Source organism: Miscanthus floridulus, chromosome 6 (genome assembly GCF_019320115.1).
Source record: "Miscanthus floridulus cultivar M001 chromosome 6, ASM1932011v1, whole genome shotgun sequence".
In the NCBI taxonomy this organism is placed as follows: domain Eukaryota; kingdom Viridiplantae; phylum Streptophyta; class Magnoliopsida; order Poales; family Poaceae; genus Miscanthus; species Miscanthus floridulus.
In genome coordinates this window covers 93,586,658-93,605,144 of record NC_089585.1, presented here as the reverse complement: position 1 = coordinate 93,605,144, position 18,487 = coordinate 93,586,658, and the positions used below count along the sequence as shown (strand labels likewise).

The 18,487-nt window shown below is 39.7% G+C and overlaps 1 protein-coding gene across 3 annotated transcripts; it reads left to right on the top strand.

Moving 5' to 3' along the window:
- The first annotated feature begins 4,674 nt into the window (after positions 1–4,674).
- Positions 4,675–17,836, top strand: LOC136456330 (probable serine/threonine-protein kinase SIS8). Of its 3 annotated transcripts, none has more exons than XM_066456154.1 (18): positions 4,675–5,030; positions 6,457–6,796; positions 7,177–7,380; positions 7,669–7,857; positions 7,972–8,231; positions 9,017–9,100; positions 9,256–9,348; positions 11,618–11,713; positions 13,497–13,592; positions 13,850–13,967; positions 14,378–14,648; positions 14,962–15,085; positions 15,176–15,195; positions 15,322–15,478; positions 15,850–16,138; positions 16,342–16,414; positions 16,562–16,682; positions 16,823–17,836. In XM_066456154.1, the coding sequence occupies exons 2-17, from the start codon at positions 6,575–6,577 to the stop codon at positions 16,642–16,644; spliced, it is 2,379 nt and encodes a 792-aa protein (XP_066312251.1). In that variant the 5' UTR covers positions 4,675–5,030; positions 6,457–6,574; the 3' UTR covers positions 16,645–16,682; positions 16,823–17,836. The 3 variants fall into 3 exon arrangements, with proteins under 3 accessions (XP_066312251.1, XP_066312250.1, XP_066312252.1); XM_066456153.1 differs by having other exon boundaries at positions 16,773–16,847; XM_066456155.1 differs by lacking the exon at positions 9,256–9,348 and having other exon boundaries at positions 16,562–16,847.
- The last annotated feature ends 651 nt before the right edge of the window (positions 17,837–18,487 follow it).

Below are 18,487 nucleotides of genomic sequence, written 5' to 3'. Positions count from 1 at the left end.
GGTCCTTAATTGACATAGACAGGGAAAAAATATAACCGGGCTATGCCCTGTTGGCCACAGGACACAACCCCTCACACCCACCAGTACTAAATCCACATCCCTGTCCGATCACCATTTTTCTTTCCATTATTTCATCATGATATCATAGTTTAATCACCTATTTGCGAGTAACGATAGGTTACTCACGCTACCGACATCCTAAGCATAGCAGCTACTCGACCTGTACTAGTAGGACTCATGGTGGATATATTTATGCATGTAGCTTCTATAAAATGCCTGTAACGTAAATGCATATCATATAAATATATTCAGTGATCATTTAAAAATAGGGGTTATGCACCGGGGCTTGCCTTGGGCAGGCGCGGTGTCAGCAAAGTCAGTGACGGTTGGCTCCGGAACGTCCTCCTGCACGAGGATCTCCTCGTACTCTTCAACGACTTCGTCGTACTCCTGCTCGCCGAAGGTCACGATCTCCAATGGCTCGTCCTCTATATGCATGCAGTGATGATGATGCAATAATTAATATATAGGCAACCGCAACTCTTAAAATAAGAATACATCTACCAAGCTACTAAGCTAAATCTAATGACTAATACGCAAAGTTACCTATTATTCCCACTAAACAAGTATGAAACATTTCATGTATTATCTTAGCAACTAAAGACATCCTTATTGTTAATATCAATTTACTATATATATAATAAAACAAGGTGCACTAGCTATCATGCATCATAAAAATTCATTCTCTAAATAACCATAATAAGCATTTCAAAATAATAAAGTAACCCTAAAGGTATCACTGAACTATACGAACTAATTACACTAACAGATAGATCATGAATTTAGGAATCTAACAAAATTTATTTCATAATCAATAAATAAATTCAAATGAGCTCTAGAGATAAAGAAAATGATATTATTGGAGGAGGCTAATCACGTAATTAAACTTGTTGACTTGCACATGACTGTGGGTCTAGAATTACCAGATGAGACTGCGGGTCAAGAAAATAATAGAGAAGGAGGATGAAGGAATTCTTGTAGGCTAACTACCTCGGAATTGAATGAAGTGCCTCCTACGGTGATCGATGTGTGGAGGCAATGTAAGATGAGAGACACCAGGGAGCTTCGCAATTGCTTGCCCTACGTAGAGCGGAGCAGAACCATATATAGCACTGGTTGTGGGTGGTCATGACAAGCTAGGTAGTCTGGAAGCACGAAACGAGTTGGCAGGGTTGTCCTCTAGCTCCGTGCCGTGTGTGGTGGTGTGGTCTTTGGTCATGAGAGAATTAATTCAAAGATGAACTTTGAGTGGTCTTGGACTTACGAGCATGTCAGGACTGAAGTGGGCTTTGGGCTGAACGTGCTTGGCGGTGGAGTGCTGGTTCATTTATGCAGGTCAAGAAATTAATTGAGGAGACCACAGGTCAAGGAAACATTAGAGAATAAGAAGATCAATTGCAAACTAGCTACCTCAGCTGATTATAGCTCGGGGATAAATCGATAGACGCAGCTCTCTCGGGCAAGAACAGAAGAACTTGATTTGAGAGGAAGAAACAAGTGAGCAGCGGAGCGAGATAGCTCGGCGTATCCTTTTAAAGACAGGAGACGCAAGAATGGAGAAGCAAAGACGCGACAGCGACGCATCGTAAGATTAGTGGCTAACCAGCTTGCTTGAAGGTAATAAAACGTCGCAGGAACGACGTTTTTTATATGAATGAACAGTATTTTCTGTGGAGCTGCAGTGCTTCCGCGCATGAACAGTGTTTTCCGCGTGTGAACAGTGATTCCTGTGCTGCTACAGCGCTGCGGTTGGAAAATGTACCGCCGTGTGGAAAATCTTCACTGCTGCATTACTTCGTGAGGAAATTCTTCACAGCTACAGTGCGTGTGAGGAAAGGGTGCGTGCACTGATAATTTAGCAAGGTGATTAGCAAGCGAAGTAAAGGCGGGATAATTAGAACAACGAGAGATGATAGTGGCGCGTCGCGAGATTGATGGAGATAAAAATCTTGCCAAGTGGTATGCTAATAATTAGTGAATGACAATAATTTATCATTTGACTTTGTGGCTATGGAGCTCTCACGTGGAGAGAGATAACGTGCTGGAAGGACAACTTGGACAAGGAATAAATTAGAGCTCAATTTGAGAATTAATGCAATAAAAATTAATTTCTCATTTACCATATGCAATAATACATAAACATGATGCTCATGACATGGTTTAATATTTTGATTAAGGCGTAACACCGAGGGTGTTACAGCGGTGGTGTCCTCCTCCTTCGACGACATGATGATGGTGGTGAGGAGGCTGCTGTAGGTGCTGGTGGAGCTGCTAGTGGCGATGATGTCGATTGGGAGAACATCCAAGAAGATGAGGAGTAAGTTCGTTGGTCTTCCTTCTTTTCTTCTTTTTTGGTGCTTTATGCCAAAGGGGGAGAAAATTAGAGGGATCAACAACTTTTATGACGTCATGGAGAGGTTGCTGCAGCAGGAGCTTCATGTTCTTATCCATTGAGAATGGACTTCACTAGGTGAGAGTTTGAGAGGCAATCAAAACTCTATTTTTGTAATAATACTACCTAAGTACTCTATATGTATGGATATGTATTAATCTGTGCTGTAGCTTGTGATATAATTATACTAGAATATACTTCTTTATATGTGTTACATGCTATGTGGTGCCTATTCTTATCTGTGCTATTGCAGCAAGTGCGGCAGTGTCGCACCCTAGCTCGGCAGTGCTGCTCTACGACAGTGCTGCGGCTAACAAGCGACAGTACCGCACCTAGCTGTTATAGCTATCTTGTTGTGCATGAACTATCATTTGCATCACGGTTATATATTTAACACAAGTGTGCTGCACCCCACAGGAGCATAGATGTAGGGAAAGCCCCATCACTTTCACTAAAAATGTGAATCTTGGCTTCTTATGCTAATTTGAGAATTCACATTCTCCATTCATATATTTAGGGGGGGCTCTACACCCATGGCTTGAAAACTCAGTATTTATTTCTTATCTTTTGTAAGCTCTAATTGAGTTGTCATCAATCACTAAAAAATGAGGAGATTAAAAGTACAATCAAGGCCTAATTATGGTTTTGGTGATAATAACCACGTAATTAGAGGACTAATGAGATTTATCGAGATGATAAGCAGTGAATCTATGATCGAGGATGTTATATAAAATAGAGGAGCCCTCAATTACAAATGTTAATGGCTTCAAATCATCAGTTTCACAGCTAAGACAGCTAACACTTCACTTTTACCCTTACTGTCTTGTCTAGTGCGGTAGTGCCGCACCTAGAGAGAGGCACTACCACAGAGTGGCACTGCCGCACTTGAGCCATGGCACTGCCATGACTTAAGTGATTGTTGAGGGCTAGGGGGTATTTATACCTTTCCCCTTCCACCCCAACGGCTCTCTCTGTTTCCCAATCGTCCAGTTCACCCAAGAATAGAAAAGAGCTTCTCTCTCCTCCATCGGTGACCTTGAGTTCTCAAGCTTCTCCATTGATTTCTCCATCAATCATTGAGAGAAAAAGGTGCCAAACTCGATTAGAGAATAGATCCACTGATTTTCATCCTCTAAAGAGCACTTGGTTCATGTCTTGGCGGCTGTGTTTGTTACTCTTAGAGCTTGGCTCCTAGCCGGCTAGAACGTCGCCCGTGGAGCTTGTCAACTTGTGTGGCAGTTTCGGAAGGTTTGTAACCAACTCTTGTAGCTAGCAAACATATCCCTCATCTCAAGAGTTAAGTCTCTTGACTTGAGAACGAGGTAAGGTTGAAAAGTCCTAAGCCTTAGTGCTAACCACAACAACGTGGAGTTAGGCAAGCCTTAGTGACGAGTTAAACCACATGATAAATCATTGTGTCACCTTGTGTTTGCTTTACATTCTTGTGATTCATATTGTTGTTGAGATGATTTCTAGGGTTTGAGATCGATCTACGTGTGTGTGATATTCCTATCACTTTTTGCTGTCGTTATGTGTTTAATATATTTGCAGGGACCTCAGTAACCGCTTGGATCCAAGTTTTCTTTTACAGTTTTGAATTACATCACAAAATTATCTGCAGGGGTGGCAGTGCCGTGGGCATAGAGTGGCAATGCTGCGGATTGAATTTGACAAAAAGTTCAATTTTGTTTTAACAAGCCTATTCACCTCCCTCTAGGTTAACCAGAGATCTTACAACAACTCTCACGTACAAGCATTTATTTTTTCCGTTGCAATGCACGGACATATTTGCTAGTGTATATCCATATCTATATCTATATTTATATACTAAAAATAATATTAAAGAGAAAAGTGATTTGTATCATATCTATTTTGACTCTACAAATTAATAGTCACTACCGAACCTGATTTGTTATGAGTGTATTTGTGTTAACGTATAAAATACTATATATATTTTAAGTCAGTTATGTGATTATATTTGTGGTAAATTCTCTCATATCTTTTGTAAAAAAATCACAACAAATAATAATACAATTACGATAAGTCGATACTGCAGCGAGATACAATATAGACCTAGAGTCATAGACTAGAGGCCCCACCAGGGCATTGGGCGAGAGGTGATCCTGATCCCACCCGGGCACAGAGCGAGAGGCGACCCCACCAAGCCGTGGCCCCACGGTTTCCTGATTTCCTCCGCCTCGATGGTCGTCTGGTCCTCCCTCCTCCTTCCCTCCCTCGCTCCAGCGAGTACCGACGCCTCCCACAGCTGGAGACCGTACTTTACTGGCAGTAATCTTCCCACCCGCCTCGGCGCCTCCTCCGGCCTCCCTCTCTCCCAACCTCGCCCGCTCTCGCCTCGCTGTTCTCCTCTGTCACTTCTCCCGGAGAAGCGTGGCTCCTGCAGCCGGCCTCCCACCTGCTGCTCCTCCTCCGCGCGCCGAGCACCACACGACGCGACACGGCCGAGCACGGCCGCTGCCAGTCCGCTGCTTCCGCGGCGCCGCCGCTCCACTCTCGTGCTGCAGCTAGCGGAACGGAGATCCATGGGGACATGAACCAGGGTTTCTCCTCTCTGTCGGTGAGTGATCCTGGGTCCTGGCTTGCTTCCCGTGTTGCCCTGTTTTTCTGGGAGTAGGTTCCGCTCTCAATTCGGATCCAAATCTCTCATTCTCTTGGTTCGTAGGTCGTGAATTTGCGTGCTGCGCTATTAGTCTCCTACCGATCCCACTCACGGTTTGGTTAGGTTCTTCGTCCCCTTCAGTTTGGGAGGTTGAAATTAGTTGACACCGTAGGAGTAGGAGATGGGACTTCTCGTTCTACGTATCATATCCAAACAGTCAAGGTGCTGGTGCAGTTTGTTTTGCAGAATTTTCGCGTGTTTAATTAACTTCCGCTCGCTCGACGCAAGTCCGCCCTGGCCCTGCGAGCATCCGCCCTGATTCTGCCCATTTTGGCTGGAAATAGCTTTAGCTTCCGAAGCGGAGTTGCTGATGTACCTCTAGTGTTTTACTCCATTGCATAGTAGTTTATGGAATTCTGGACCGTATTGGGGCTAATGTATGTTGTGTGGATGGGCTGAGTCGCCGTGAGACTTTTGTTTGCTTCTTTCTTGGAGGTTTTACTGTGGTGCTCAATTCAGGTGCACATGAGGCTGGATCTAGACCACAGAATGCATGGTGTCATGCACCAACTGCACACGGTCCACGGATAGTCCCCAGTCATAGATGCCTTTAATTGACTGCGTGTCTTGACGAAATGAACAGTACCCACTGCTCTTGAAATGTACTAGGAATCTATGATGACAGTGAAACTGGACAGAGTTGGATGCAAATCTACTATTCCCGCAGCAGACTTTACACTGGAATTTTGTTGTGAGCAAAGGAAAGAGGCCCCATGGAAAGTTTCATGTGATTACATTTCAAGTTGGTTGCCTTTTTTAGGATCTAATTGACATCAGTATGCACATCAGCTGATAAATAAAGGATGTGATCCACTTCTAATACTTGCTAGCCGGCCAATGTAGATCACTAAATAAGCCTAAGTCGATGATAAAAAGTTCCCCTCTCTCCTGGGAGTGCTTATGTAGTCACATGTTCTCATGCTTTTCAGTTACATGTTACTATCAAGTGGCTTGTGGTTTTTGAGAGAAAAAGGTAAAAGGTAGTTGAATTATATTATGAAGTTTGCAAGTTATACTTAACTTTCAAACAAACTGTAACACTGATAGCCTTTGTTTTTTTTTGTTAACAAAGTAATGCCTTTTGAATCATTTGCTTCGTTACTGGATGAATTTAGAATTCAAATTATGTGAAACCTGAATTGCACAATTATTTTTGCAGTAGAATTTGTCTATAAATTGTTTGTAATGAAAGAGAATGCAAGGTTTCCATGCAAGCATTGTTGCAATAAAAGCTTTAGATTCTACAAAAACCTCCTAATGAGAAAGTTGTCAGAGTGGCTTCTTATCTTCTATGATTTTATATGAACATCCTCTTTTTGCACAGGTATGAACTAAATTTATCAATGGTCCTATTGAATACGGAGCTACTATTATAGGGCATATTCTGTCATGCAAATGATGGTGGCTGTAAGTTGTGATTAAGGAACTCCATTGTCTGAGAAATGGATGAAACACCATCTAGTTCTGGGCAATCCGAAGCTAGTTCATGTGAACCTAATTGGTGGCCACCAGACTTATTAGAGAAGATAGAGTCTGCTTCCATATCAAGGAAACAGGATGTTTTGGGTAATCTAAGGTCCTCATCCTGGAAGGCTTCTCAATTACTGTGGTCAACAGGATTTTATTCAGGGTTAATCCCTAATGGTTTCTATTCAATCATCCCGGTGAGGATTACTCTTTAGCTAAGTACTTCCCCCCCTTCTGGAGACATGTCAGTAAACCACACTAGATTGATTTACAACTGTTTGCAAAAGCATACTAATCACTTCTATTTATCAGTGTCTTTATTCAATAAAAAAACAAGTTTCTAAATATTAGGCATCAAGGGAAAAGTGATAGAACTTAGATACAGATTTCAGTACTTCATAATATTTTTTGTTAGCTTTCTTCACAATTTGATCAATACAATGATTTTGTTCCTCTAAAGAAAACAGATAACAATTTAGTGAAAAGTTTTCTTTGTTTCAATTCTTTATGAGTTTGGGAGTTTGGTATTTTCATTTTCTCTACTGTTATGCTGCTAACATGTGATCAATTCATGCAGGATAAAAAGTTGAAGGAGACTTTCCCAACAATTCCATCACTAGATGACTTGCAAAATCTTGAAGCAGATGGGCTTAAGGCTGACATAATTATTGTAGACACTGAGAGGGATAAGAAGATTTTCATGTTGAAGCAGCTTAGTGCTGCACTTGTGAAAGGGTTAAGCTCTAGCCCAGCATTAGTGATAAAGAAAATAGCAGGTTTGGTAAGTTTTTACGTGTTATTTGGATACAGTTAACAATTTTCTGTCTTCCAATGTGCAATTCTTTGGATCTCAGTTTCATGAATTCATCGCAACATCTATCGATACTTTTTATAGCTACAGAACATTTAGAGCTCATTTGTGTAATGGTGTTCAAACATTTCCATGGGAAATTTTGGACACCTTGCATTAGCCACACTAAGGGCATCCTTGCTGAAATGATGTTAAGAGTTACTAAGCATTGCCTTATAGTTTGTTCATGTGAAACTTAGCTTACTTTTCCCATAATAGGTTTTTGACTGCTTCAAGCGACAAAATCCTGATGCCTGTCCAGCAAGAGGCTCGATTGAAGATACCCATTTTTTTGGAAATAAAGGACCACAACTTCTAGGGCAGATAAGACATGGATCATGCCGACCCCGAGCTATTCTATTTAAAGTTCTTGCAGATGCCGTTGGCCTTGAGAGTAAACTTGTAGTTGTATGTCTACTTTAAACCCCTTTCTTCTCTCTCTATATAGTCTGTTCTTCGTTTTGCATATGTTGTTTGTGTTAAAATATAAGTTCAAAAATACTTACAATATGTCTTTCATAGGGTCTACCTGATGACGGTGTTGTTGGATTTGTGGACTCTTACAAACATATGTCTGTGGTAGTTTCGCTAAACTCTATGGAACTGCTAGTGGATCTTATGCGATTTCCAGGCCAGTTGATTCCGTTTTCAGCTAAGGCTATCTTTATATCGCATATATCTGCTGCGGGGGAAAGTGACTCAGCTGAAAATGACTCCTGTGATTCTCCCCTTGAGCCCAACAGCCCTCTTTATGGATTGTCTGATAAAGTTGAAGCTGAAGGGTATGCTTATGTATTAAATATTTCTCTCAGTTATGTGATTCAGGTCTTGTCTATGTTTCCGTATACTGTAAATATCTATCCTTGTTCCATAAAAAAAAAATCTATACTTGTTGTAGAAAAAAACGCATATGCTTTTACTGGTTATTTTGCATGTTGAGTTGTTGACTTATTGAGTGTTTCACATATTTCAATAATTTAAAGGAAAAGGTCAAATACAGTTGAATTTCTATCTTGAACCTTCAAATAAATAGCAGTAACATAGGATTTTCCAAGGCAGATAAGTGATTGTCATCATGGCTTGCATTGTTGGGTAGGCTAATAGTATTCTACTCTGTAACACAAAATTCTAATATAGGCAATTATAGCCATAGTAATGGAAGAAAATGAGAGTACCCTGAGAATTATTCTATCATATTTCTTTGGAATAAAAGGTGTACTCCATAGCTGGAAGACATAGGTACTTAGGTTCTTAAACAGCTGTTCAGCAGCTCGTAGATACTTTACTGAAGTGAATCTTCACACTGATAGCAATAGAAGCTGAGATTGTTAGTGGCATGAAGGGAAGTATATACAATATATGAGCATGTTAGACAGCAAAACTATATGGATAATTTCATTGTACTATGTTATTGTCACAAGGTGTGACATTTGAAAAGCATGGCTATAGGGGAATTTACATGCTCAGATACACGAGTTACCACCAGTCAGCTGTATATATTCATACCTTTTCATCTCAGTTTTGATTATGCGCAAGATGAGAACATTTTGTCTCTATCTCAGTGCAGAATTGAATCTTCATCAAATCTATCTGGACGATCACTGTGTAATATGATGTTGAGATCAAGGACATTTTCTGAAGGGAAATTAAGGTAACACCTAATAATGATTTCATAGCTAGTTTATTGGAAAGCTTGTTTATATCATCACTAGATGATATATTCTGCAATTTTTTATGGTAGCTGCGTCTATAATTTGGTTCCTTGTTCATTACATTTGCTTATAAGGTCCTAATTCTGTAAACCAGCACGTCATGTAGTGAACCAAATATAGCAAATGCCTTTTGGAGGCGCAGCCAAAGGAGAGGAGTTGCCGAGGAACCCCGTGGTGCTAGTTCCAGGTTTCCATTTCCCATTCAACTCTAACCGTTGATCACTTTAGTCCAGTTCTCTTTATCTTTTGTATAGTTGCTTAAATTTCTTATTGTGAAACCTTTATTGCTGAGATGAGGACAAAAGGGTTTTTAAAATTATGGTTGAAACAATTCTAGGTGCTATCCGTTATGATAGGTGTGCAAGATTCCTTTTGGAGGACTAACCTTTGTTCTTTTTGGTTGATCTTCAAATATTCTTATGTTCCTTAATGAAGATATCACTATTGATATCATCATAACTTGGCATTAGTAGCCCCTCCAGAACTTGTGCCTTCAAACTGTTGCAAGTTTGACCCACATTATCTTCATGCAACTTATGGTCGGCCATATGAAAATGGTATTTTAAATGTGCTATGAAAATTACTTCTCGTGATACTTGGGGTTGCAAGTTGGCTTTCTCTCTCTCTCAAATACACATGATAACTATATCATTGCATTAAGGAGAAAGAAAAAATATCTACAAGACATGCAAACTCACACAACCTTACCTGTTCAGGTGTCCCACACACCTAATACACAAAACAACTCGATCGGAACAACTAAAACAACCTTTAGGAGGCAGCTGCCATAAGCTGTTAAGGTATAATAGTCAAGGGTATTAGTGTAATCTCCTAGTCTAGTTTTTCTTTTTACCTTAACATAAGCCACTCCAAACCTTTTGAAACAACCTATGCCAGAGGTCCCCTTCTTGAAAATTCTTCTAAGAACAACCTGAACACTTGGTGCGGCACCATTAAAAACACATTCATTTCTGCATCTCCAAGCTTCCAAGGTGATCAACGAGTTTACTCCGCATTTTCAGTGTCCTGGAATCAAAGTATTAATCCTAAGCCACATTCACAGAATACCTCTTGACTCGTGCTGAGAGGTCCGGTAAACCAGAGCGGCGTAAGAGTAAATACCAAACTTGTCTGGAGAAGACAATTTGTCAAGCTATGTTGAATTATCTCATACTCTTGATCACATAAAGGGCACTGTTTTGGATGAGGCAGTCCTCTGCGGGCAATTCTATCAGAAGTCCTTCATCTATTATGCGCTACCAGCCATGGAAAAAAAAAGACATTTCTTTGGTGCTCAAGATTTCCATATAAGTTCCCAGGGCTCAAAATAAATAGCCCCATTGAAGGTCAAATAAGCCAATTTTGGTGAATACTGACTGGATTCCACAAATCTCCAGCGATGATCATCCTGTACATCTGGCTGTAGCTGCAGAATAGTGACCAAGTCCCATGCACCAAGAATTCCAGAGAGGGTTGCAACAGAAAAGTCATCATTGATACCCTGAATCCATCAGTTATCCATCAGGACCTCTCGCAGTACACCCGTTCTCTCTTCTCTTTCGAATTCAAGCGAAAAGATTGAGGGGCCATACCAGCGATGGATCTTCATTAAGCAAATTATCAGTCCAAAATAAGGTGGTATACCGTTACCCACATTACATTAGCAACCATGACAATTGGGCAGAACCGCAAAAGGCCTTGACCGAGGCATGAACTTTGGATAGGGAAAGCAGCCCAAGGTTTGTCAGGTTGCGTTTTGGTAAGACATAGCCATTGCATCCTCAAAGTCCATCCAAAGGATTTAAGATCAAGCCCTCCAAGCTCTTTCAGGTGACAAACTGGCCATGCCAAATAATGTCCACCATTTGCCTCTTTTCTTCCCCTCCAAAGAAACTCTGGCGGATTTTGTCTCTAGCCTTGATGGCCCAAGGAGGAAGGTAGATAGACCACCATTGAGGTCATAACATACTTGACCTGAAACAGTCTCCAGCCTGACTCATAAGATCAGCCTTCCACCCTGGCAAAAGATCGGCAATATGGTTGATGAAGTGGGTCGGCTCAAAACCCACCCATATACACTTTTATGCAATTTCTAGTTCATTCTGTGCATGTGGCTGTAGATCAAATGAAGTGGGTCAATAAGTTGGTATGCACAGGCTCACTTGCATCCCTAACAATATTCAAAGTTGTGTTCTAGTGGTCGTGTCAGTTTCTGGAAGAACCAGAATGCCACTTCTGTCCTGTGACTAGAATGTGTATTATGAAACCGTTTTTGGTTGTTTCATGATTATGGATTTATGGTTTCCATGCTTTTCTCCATTTAGTATCTACACCTATTTTTGACCTACTTGAGTGGTGACTTACATGATAGTTATGGACATTGATCGTTGTCTTTGAACCCAGAGTATCTGTGTACTTATTGGACTTCTCTTTTCATTTTCCTTTCCCTGGTGTAGTCCTGAGCATCCATTAATGAGAGCAAGGGGAAGATCTATACTTGGTGGTGAGAAGCAATCATTTCAAGAATACACAGAATCTGGAGCTGCTTCAAGGTTTGCCAATCATGCTATTTTAGGGTGTCATGTTCTTGATTCTTCTCGTCACTAATATGTTGTCCTGGTGTCATAAGTTCCACTCATTTGCTCCTTCAGTCTGCTTATTTTCATTTTATTCCCTAGCTAGCGACAACTGTATGATTGTGTATATCCATTTATCTAGGAAGTGGATACAAGATTTGTTCTGTCTTTACTGAGACCAACTTAGTGTTTGGGTTCTTCATAGTGCAAAGCTCAATTTGAAACTGCATTTCTACCCTATTCTTTTTTTCCCTCTAACACGCAGGAGAGCTGCATATCATTATGTTAAGAAGAGAATGAGTCTAAATGACCCGTACAACTCCTAGAGGGGCAAGACCATGACAACCGAAATCACCGGAAAAAAGAAGAAGAAACGACCAACAGCTATACAGTCAAGGCCATATGCTACAGAGCCCTTTGGCTCCCCGCTATACACCACAATTTGACCTCATCTCTAAAATCCTGCATGATGGTATTGAAACTAGGCTGAGTTCCCAAAAAAACACAAGTACAAAACCATTCCTATGCTTCCATATCCACCATGCCACTGAGACGACCAATGAGTTGAAACCCTTGCGATAGTATTTAGGATTTTTACCATATTCTGAACTCCTATGGCTCTCAGTTGGTGGTGTCTGGTTTTATACCGACTACCAGATACGGGATACATGATTTGGGTTATTTGTGGCGCTGGAAAGACAAATTGCTTTGGCTTTTCTATTTTGTTAACTGGAATATGATTGAACCATGTGGCGTACTCGTCGTATTTCTCGCTCCAAGTAACTCAAAAAGTGTAAATTATATTCCATTTTGTAGTTTATATGTTATACGAAAATACCTGGCACTTTTAAAGTTAGAACCTAACTAATGTTTGGATCACTCTAGGCATGTGATGTATTTCCTATATTCTAGAAATCTGAAGACTGAACTGTGTGAACTAAAAGCCTGACAAGTGTAGAGAACTTGGTTTGCAATGGTTGATGCAATAAAGTTTGAGCTATCTGGACTACATTTTGAATTGCTCTGTCAGGTTTTAATCATGGAAACCATTTGACAATAATCAAGAATTTTCGATAAATGAAATATTCAAAAGAATAGTTTTTGGTGTATTTTCTTTCATCCTTTTTCTAAACTATGAATGTGGCTATGAGTGCCACAGTAAGAAGTTCTGGCTTTTGTAGCTAACATTATCCAGATGGATGAGTATTATTCTTCTTCTTTTTTTGGAGAGCTCTTTTCGTGCTCTATAGAATACGTGAAACTTCCAGTCTCACCTATATAGCCAATCAAAAAGGATGCTTGATTATGTGAGTACTTCAATAGCTGAGCACAGTTGTGGGCAAAATGTATGTGAAATGAGTTGTTTTCTGCCAAATTGCGGCTAGTGTTCTGGTCGAGGTTGGTTTGTGTTTTCTTCAAGTGGAGAGTGGGTATAAAATCTTTTCTGTTCGGTGTGAGTGGGTGTTGTACAGGTTCTAAACCCATCTCTTTTCTTCTTAATTCATAATGCAGCTCTCCTGCACGTTCGAGAAAAAAAGAGTTGTTTTGTTATGATTTGGCCGGCTGGGGTGTCAAGAAATCTTTACTAAGGGCAAAACAGTTGTTACTTTTTTTCTTTCCCTATGTGAAACCTCTTTTTTTATGAATCTATGTGGAACCTCTTTTTTTATGAATCTATGTGGAACCTCTTCTCATAAGTGTGAAAAAATATTTTGGTTAGCAATTCTGTTATTGAACACACAATCATATGCACTTGTAGATCAGATGGTCTTGAGGGCACTTCAACTTCTAATGCTCGAAGAATAAGGCGAAGAAGCATTAGCATCACCCCTGAGATTGGAGATGACATTGTGAGGTAATTCTAGTTTTGAATTATTTGATGATAGCTGATATGTCCATTATTCCTTTTCATAATTCACTTATGGCATGTGTTGCTTTCACTGTATCTCATTTTTCACGGCATGTTTTGCTCATGGCTGAGCCTACATACTGGCTATCTGTTATCCTCATCGATCATCATACTGCTATGTTTTAATTTCATATACATACAGGTAGTCTAGATACTGTTATTGAGCAAGAAGCATTTATTTTTAATTTTTAACTGTTTAACAGGGCAGTTCGGGCTATGAACGAAACACTAAAGCAAAATCGCCTCCAAAGGGATCATGTCGAAGGTTCATGCTCATATGTTACGGAAGACCAAAGCAACGCCAATGACTGCCCAAATAAAGTATACCTCTACAAGTTGCATTGTTTTCTTCTTCTTCTCCATATTGGTCCTCTGTATCTTGTGTGCACAAGGAAAATCTGTAGTGGAAACCACATCTTAGGTGGAAACATGGAAACCAATTCAGGAAACGTATTTCGATCACTCAAAAAATTTGTAACTTGGCACATCCATTGTGCATGTATAGATAGATGTACTTAGTCGCACTTTTGCAAAAAAAAGGGGTACATCTATGGATGTACTGTAGATGTGCCAAATTACAAATTTTCGTTTAGTGATCGAAATACTATTTTTTATTTGGTTTCCATTTTCCACCTAAGATGTGGTTTCCACTGCATATTTTCCTGTGCATGTAAATGTAATTGTTAGTTGAACCTTGGCAGCTTGGGCTTAAAATTTATATTCATGTTTAGGATGATGCATCTCGGGGAATTGGTGCTATTGACAGTGACTCAAGAAACCGAACTGGTTCTACTCAGAGGGCCGTGTCATTACCTTCTTCGCCTCATGAATATAGGGGTCAAGTTACCCCCAAAAATGATGATTTTATAAGTAAAGAGAAGATGGCATTGGCATGGAACAAAGTTTTCAAGAGCTCCCCATTTCTTAATAAGCCTTTGCTGCCATTTGAGGAATGGAACATAGATTTCTCCGAGATAACAATTGGCACGCGGGTTGGAATAGGTAAGTAACCTTGAACTTCCTCAACTATATTCACTAAAGTCTACAGTGCCCTTATTATAGCTTATATGCTCAATAGCCTATCATATTCTTGTATTGCCAATTATGTTCTTTAATGTGCCGCAAAACCTGTTTAGTGCTTCTATTATGGTGTGCTCTCTTTTCACTATGTCCTTCACTATATTTGCATTGTTGTTATCTCATATTTCATTCTTCTGCTTAGAAATGACACAATTCTTTTCTGGTTGTCTTTTGACATTTTTGTTCCTGATTATAGGCTACCAAGCTATAACTATTTACTGAATTGTTTCATCAGGATTCTTTGGAGAAGTTTTCCGTGGTATATGGAATGGAACTGATGTTGCCATCAAAGTGTTTCTAGAACAGGATCTGACAACTGAAAACATGGAAGATTTTTGCAACGAGATATACATCCTGAGGTATCAGAAATTCTCTTGATTTTTTTACTCAATGTCCTATTTTTCATTATATATTAACACTAATTGTGGTAACTTGTTCTTTCCTTTCAGCCGGTTACGACACCCAAATGGTAACCATCCCTTTTGACTGATGTGAAACAGTTCTCAAACTGCTCCACACTAGATACCTAAATTACCTTATTTCTTGTAAGATTGCTTTCTAACCGTGTGTGTATATATATATTTGGGTTCTGTAGTTATATTGTTTCTTGGTGCATGCATTACACCTCCACACTTGTCAATGGTTACTGAATATATGGAAATGGGATCACTGTACTATCTCATCCATATGAGTGGTCAGAAAAAGAAACTTAGTTGGCGTAGGAGGTTGAAAATTATCCGTGATATATGCAGGTATGATCTTTTCTATTGCAGAATAACTATTGCTCTATATTTTTCTTCTACCAATTTTTTTAAAAAATATTTTTTCTTTGTAGCACTGTTGAGCCTACCCAACTTGCTTGGGACTAAAAGGCTTTGTTGCTGTTGTAGCACTGCTGCATGCGTGAAGTGGAAAGTAGCATCCAATATGAAGATGCCATGTTAATGACATGATGGATGCTATTTTCCCATTTGCACAGCTCTAGTGTTACTGAGCAATTTGACCTTAAATGATATCAGCCTTTTTAAGACAATTGAATTAGTTATTTTCGTCACTTAGACTTTAATCCTGTTGACATGCCTTTTAATGAATTGTCTGAAAGATTATCTTGTTCACTTAAAAGGGGATTGATGTGCATACACCGCATGAAGATAGTTCACAGGGATCTCAAAAGTGCAAACTGCCTGGTGAACAAGCATTGGACTGTCAAGATCTGTGACTTTGGTCTATCTCGAGTGATGATTGATAGTCCTATGACTGATAATTCCTCTGCTGGCACCCCAGAATGGATGGCCCCTGAGCTTATACGGAATGAACCTTTTACAGAGAAATGTGATATATTCAGCCTTGGTGTTATCATGTGGGAGCTGTGCACATTGAGTCGCCCATGGGAAGGCATCTCCCCAGTTCAAGTAATCATTCATCCACTATTTTATCGATATAGTTGCAGCATTGACTGAAGCATGTGTTGCATTTTTATCCCTTGCCCAAATATACTGTTCTTCTGGCTCAGAGCCTGAGACCACTTTTAAAGTGCCTCTCTGATGCATTCATGTTCTCAATGTTCTTATGGTCGGGAAAGCTGTTAACTGACAGATGGTCTGGGCAATTACAGGTGGTGTACGCAGTTGCTAATGAAGGGTCACGGCTTGAGATTCCTGAAGGACCTCTCGGCAGGTTAATTGCAGGTAAATACTCAGAGATCTCCGAGTTTTCTTGTGTGATTTAACTAAGTGGAGATCAGATTAATTAGAAACGTCAACTCATGTTGAGTTGATTAGTTTATATCCTGCTTCTGTTGCAGCTCAGCGACTACTTTTTTTCGTTTGGTGCAGATTGCTGGGCAGAGCCTGAGAATCGGCCGAGCTGCCAGGAGATCCTAACCCGTTTGCTGGACTGCGAATACACTGTCAGCTGAATGGAAGCTGCTTGCTCGTCCACCCAATTCCTGCACAGGTGAAAACATTTCTTGTATAAAACCTGTAAAAAAAAGGCTGCCGATTCTTGGGACTTGAGGTCACATATTGAAGCCCTGTGTTTTTTTAGAACGGCGACCCTTTCTCCCAAAAATGTAAAAAATGCTTCCCTGGTTATAGAAGAACATGTCTGGTTCGAGATGCATCGCAGGGCAAGCTGGTTGTTGTACCTTATTCTAGATAAGTAGCATGCCCTCGAATCAACCAAGTGATTGTTCTGAAGAATGTTGCCAGTACTCTGAAGAATGTTGCCAGTACTCCGGGGAATATGGTAAGGAAGTGCATGGTGCGAACTGCTCCCTCTCGCCCCAAAAAGAATGTCATGCCATCCTAGATTTGGAATAAAAATATTATCAAAATTATATCTCTAATTAGGTTTATCATGAAAATATATTTTATTATTTATCCAATGATATATTGCATATCATAAATTCGTAGTATTTTTTATATATTTGGTCAAATTTGAGATCTATTGACTCAATCATTGTTTTTGGACGGAGGGAGCAGGAAGCTATTTATCTCAACATGCAAGATGTCGAACTAGCAATGCACTATCACATACAATTAAAATTTATTAGCACATGCAATTGTAATGTTCATGTCAGCGAGACAAAATTATTTTGTTGCTCACGTCATTATGCCATGTAATCTACTAATCTGCAATTCCCGTGGCAATGCGTGGGGTGGGTATGCTTCTAGTTAATATAGAAATACATGTAAGCATAGACATATGCGTCATTAAAAAAAGTACGAGCTTTATTCTCTTATTTTTACACAATAAAATGTTATATGAGTTATATCTTTTAACACTGTTGGAGCTGCTCTTATAGAAAACCAGAGATTATTGCACAATTGTTTTTATCTTTTAAAGTTGAATTAAATATCCCATGCATTAACTTTCTACTTGGGAAAGAGAACCATATATCCCATGCGATCTAATTAGTTTTTCTGGCCATATGACATTGTGTTTGGTAGTGGTTCATACTCCTGTCCCAAATTAGTGCACATCTTGCACTTCGAAGAGTTAAGCAATTTTATGTTTGATCAAATAGATATAAAATAGTAATGTTTATGACACTAAAAATAGATATCACCAGATTAATCACATCATATATTTTCACACTAAACATATTTTTTTATAGATCTAATCAAACTTTAAGATTTGTTGACTCTTGTGCGAGATGAGCACTTTATGGTTTGTTTGGTCGGAGACCCGGACAACTTGTCTGTTGAAAAATGTTGCATGAAAGTTGCCTGGAAATATGATGGAATATGCCTTAGTCACTGGTGAGGCAATTTGGGTCATAGTCTGTTTGGTTGAAAGCCTATGCCTCATAACACCGTGTGTTTGGTTGGAAGCCTATGTCTTGGAACGCCCGTAAGAGAGAATAAAACATTAATCCATGTTTAATGGCATTGTATATGGTTAGTTGAACTCTTAATGACTCTTTTAGATACTAACGATTTACATTATACTTTTTCTAGATTTATAATAAGATTAAAATAAATATTTTGTAATCACAATACTTTTTACATATATTTAAATTAAAAAGAGCGAGAGAAAATAAAATGAAAGAAACGTAGTAATCATTGGGGATGTCGTTTGCTTGATTTGGCGTGTCTTTAGAAAAGTTATGCTGCGGCCATACAAATTGGTGTGTAATCATGGCCATTAGCCCAGGCAAGAACGGTGACCGGAACGGATGTTCTGGGCCTGTTTGTATAGTGGACTCCTAGGTGAGCTCTCCACCAGGCCACCAGTTTGACACCCAACATCCCAAATCA

Bases quoted from the DNA above. Each gene is read 5' to 3' on its own strand.
- LOC136456330 (XM_066456154.1), top strand. From the start codon at position 6,575: ATGGATGAAACACCATCTAGTTCTGGGCAATCCGAAGCTAGTTCATGT. The intron at 8,232-9,016 runs GTATGCTTATGT...ATCTCAGTGCAG, and splicing joins GATAAAGTTGAAGCTGAAGG to AATTGAATCTTCATCAAATC. The intron at 16,139-16,341 runs GTAATCATTCAT...GGGCAATTACAG, and splicing joins AAGGCATCTCCCCAGTTCAA to GTGGTGTACGCAGTTGCTAA.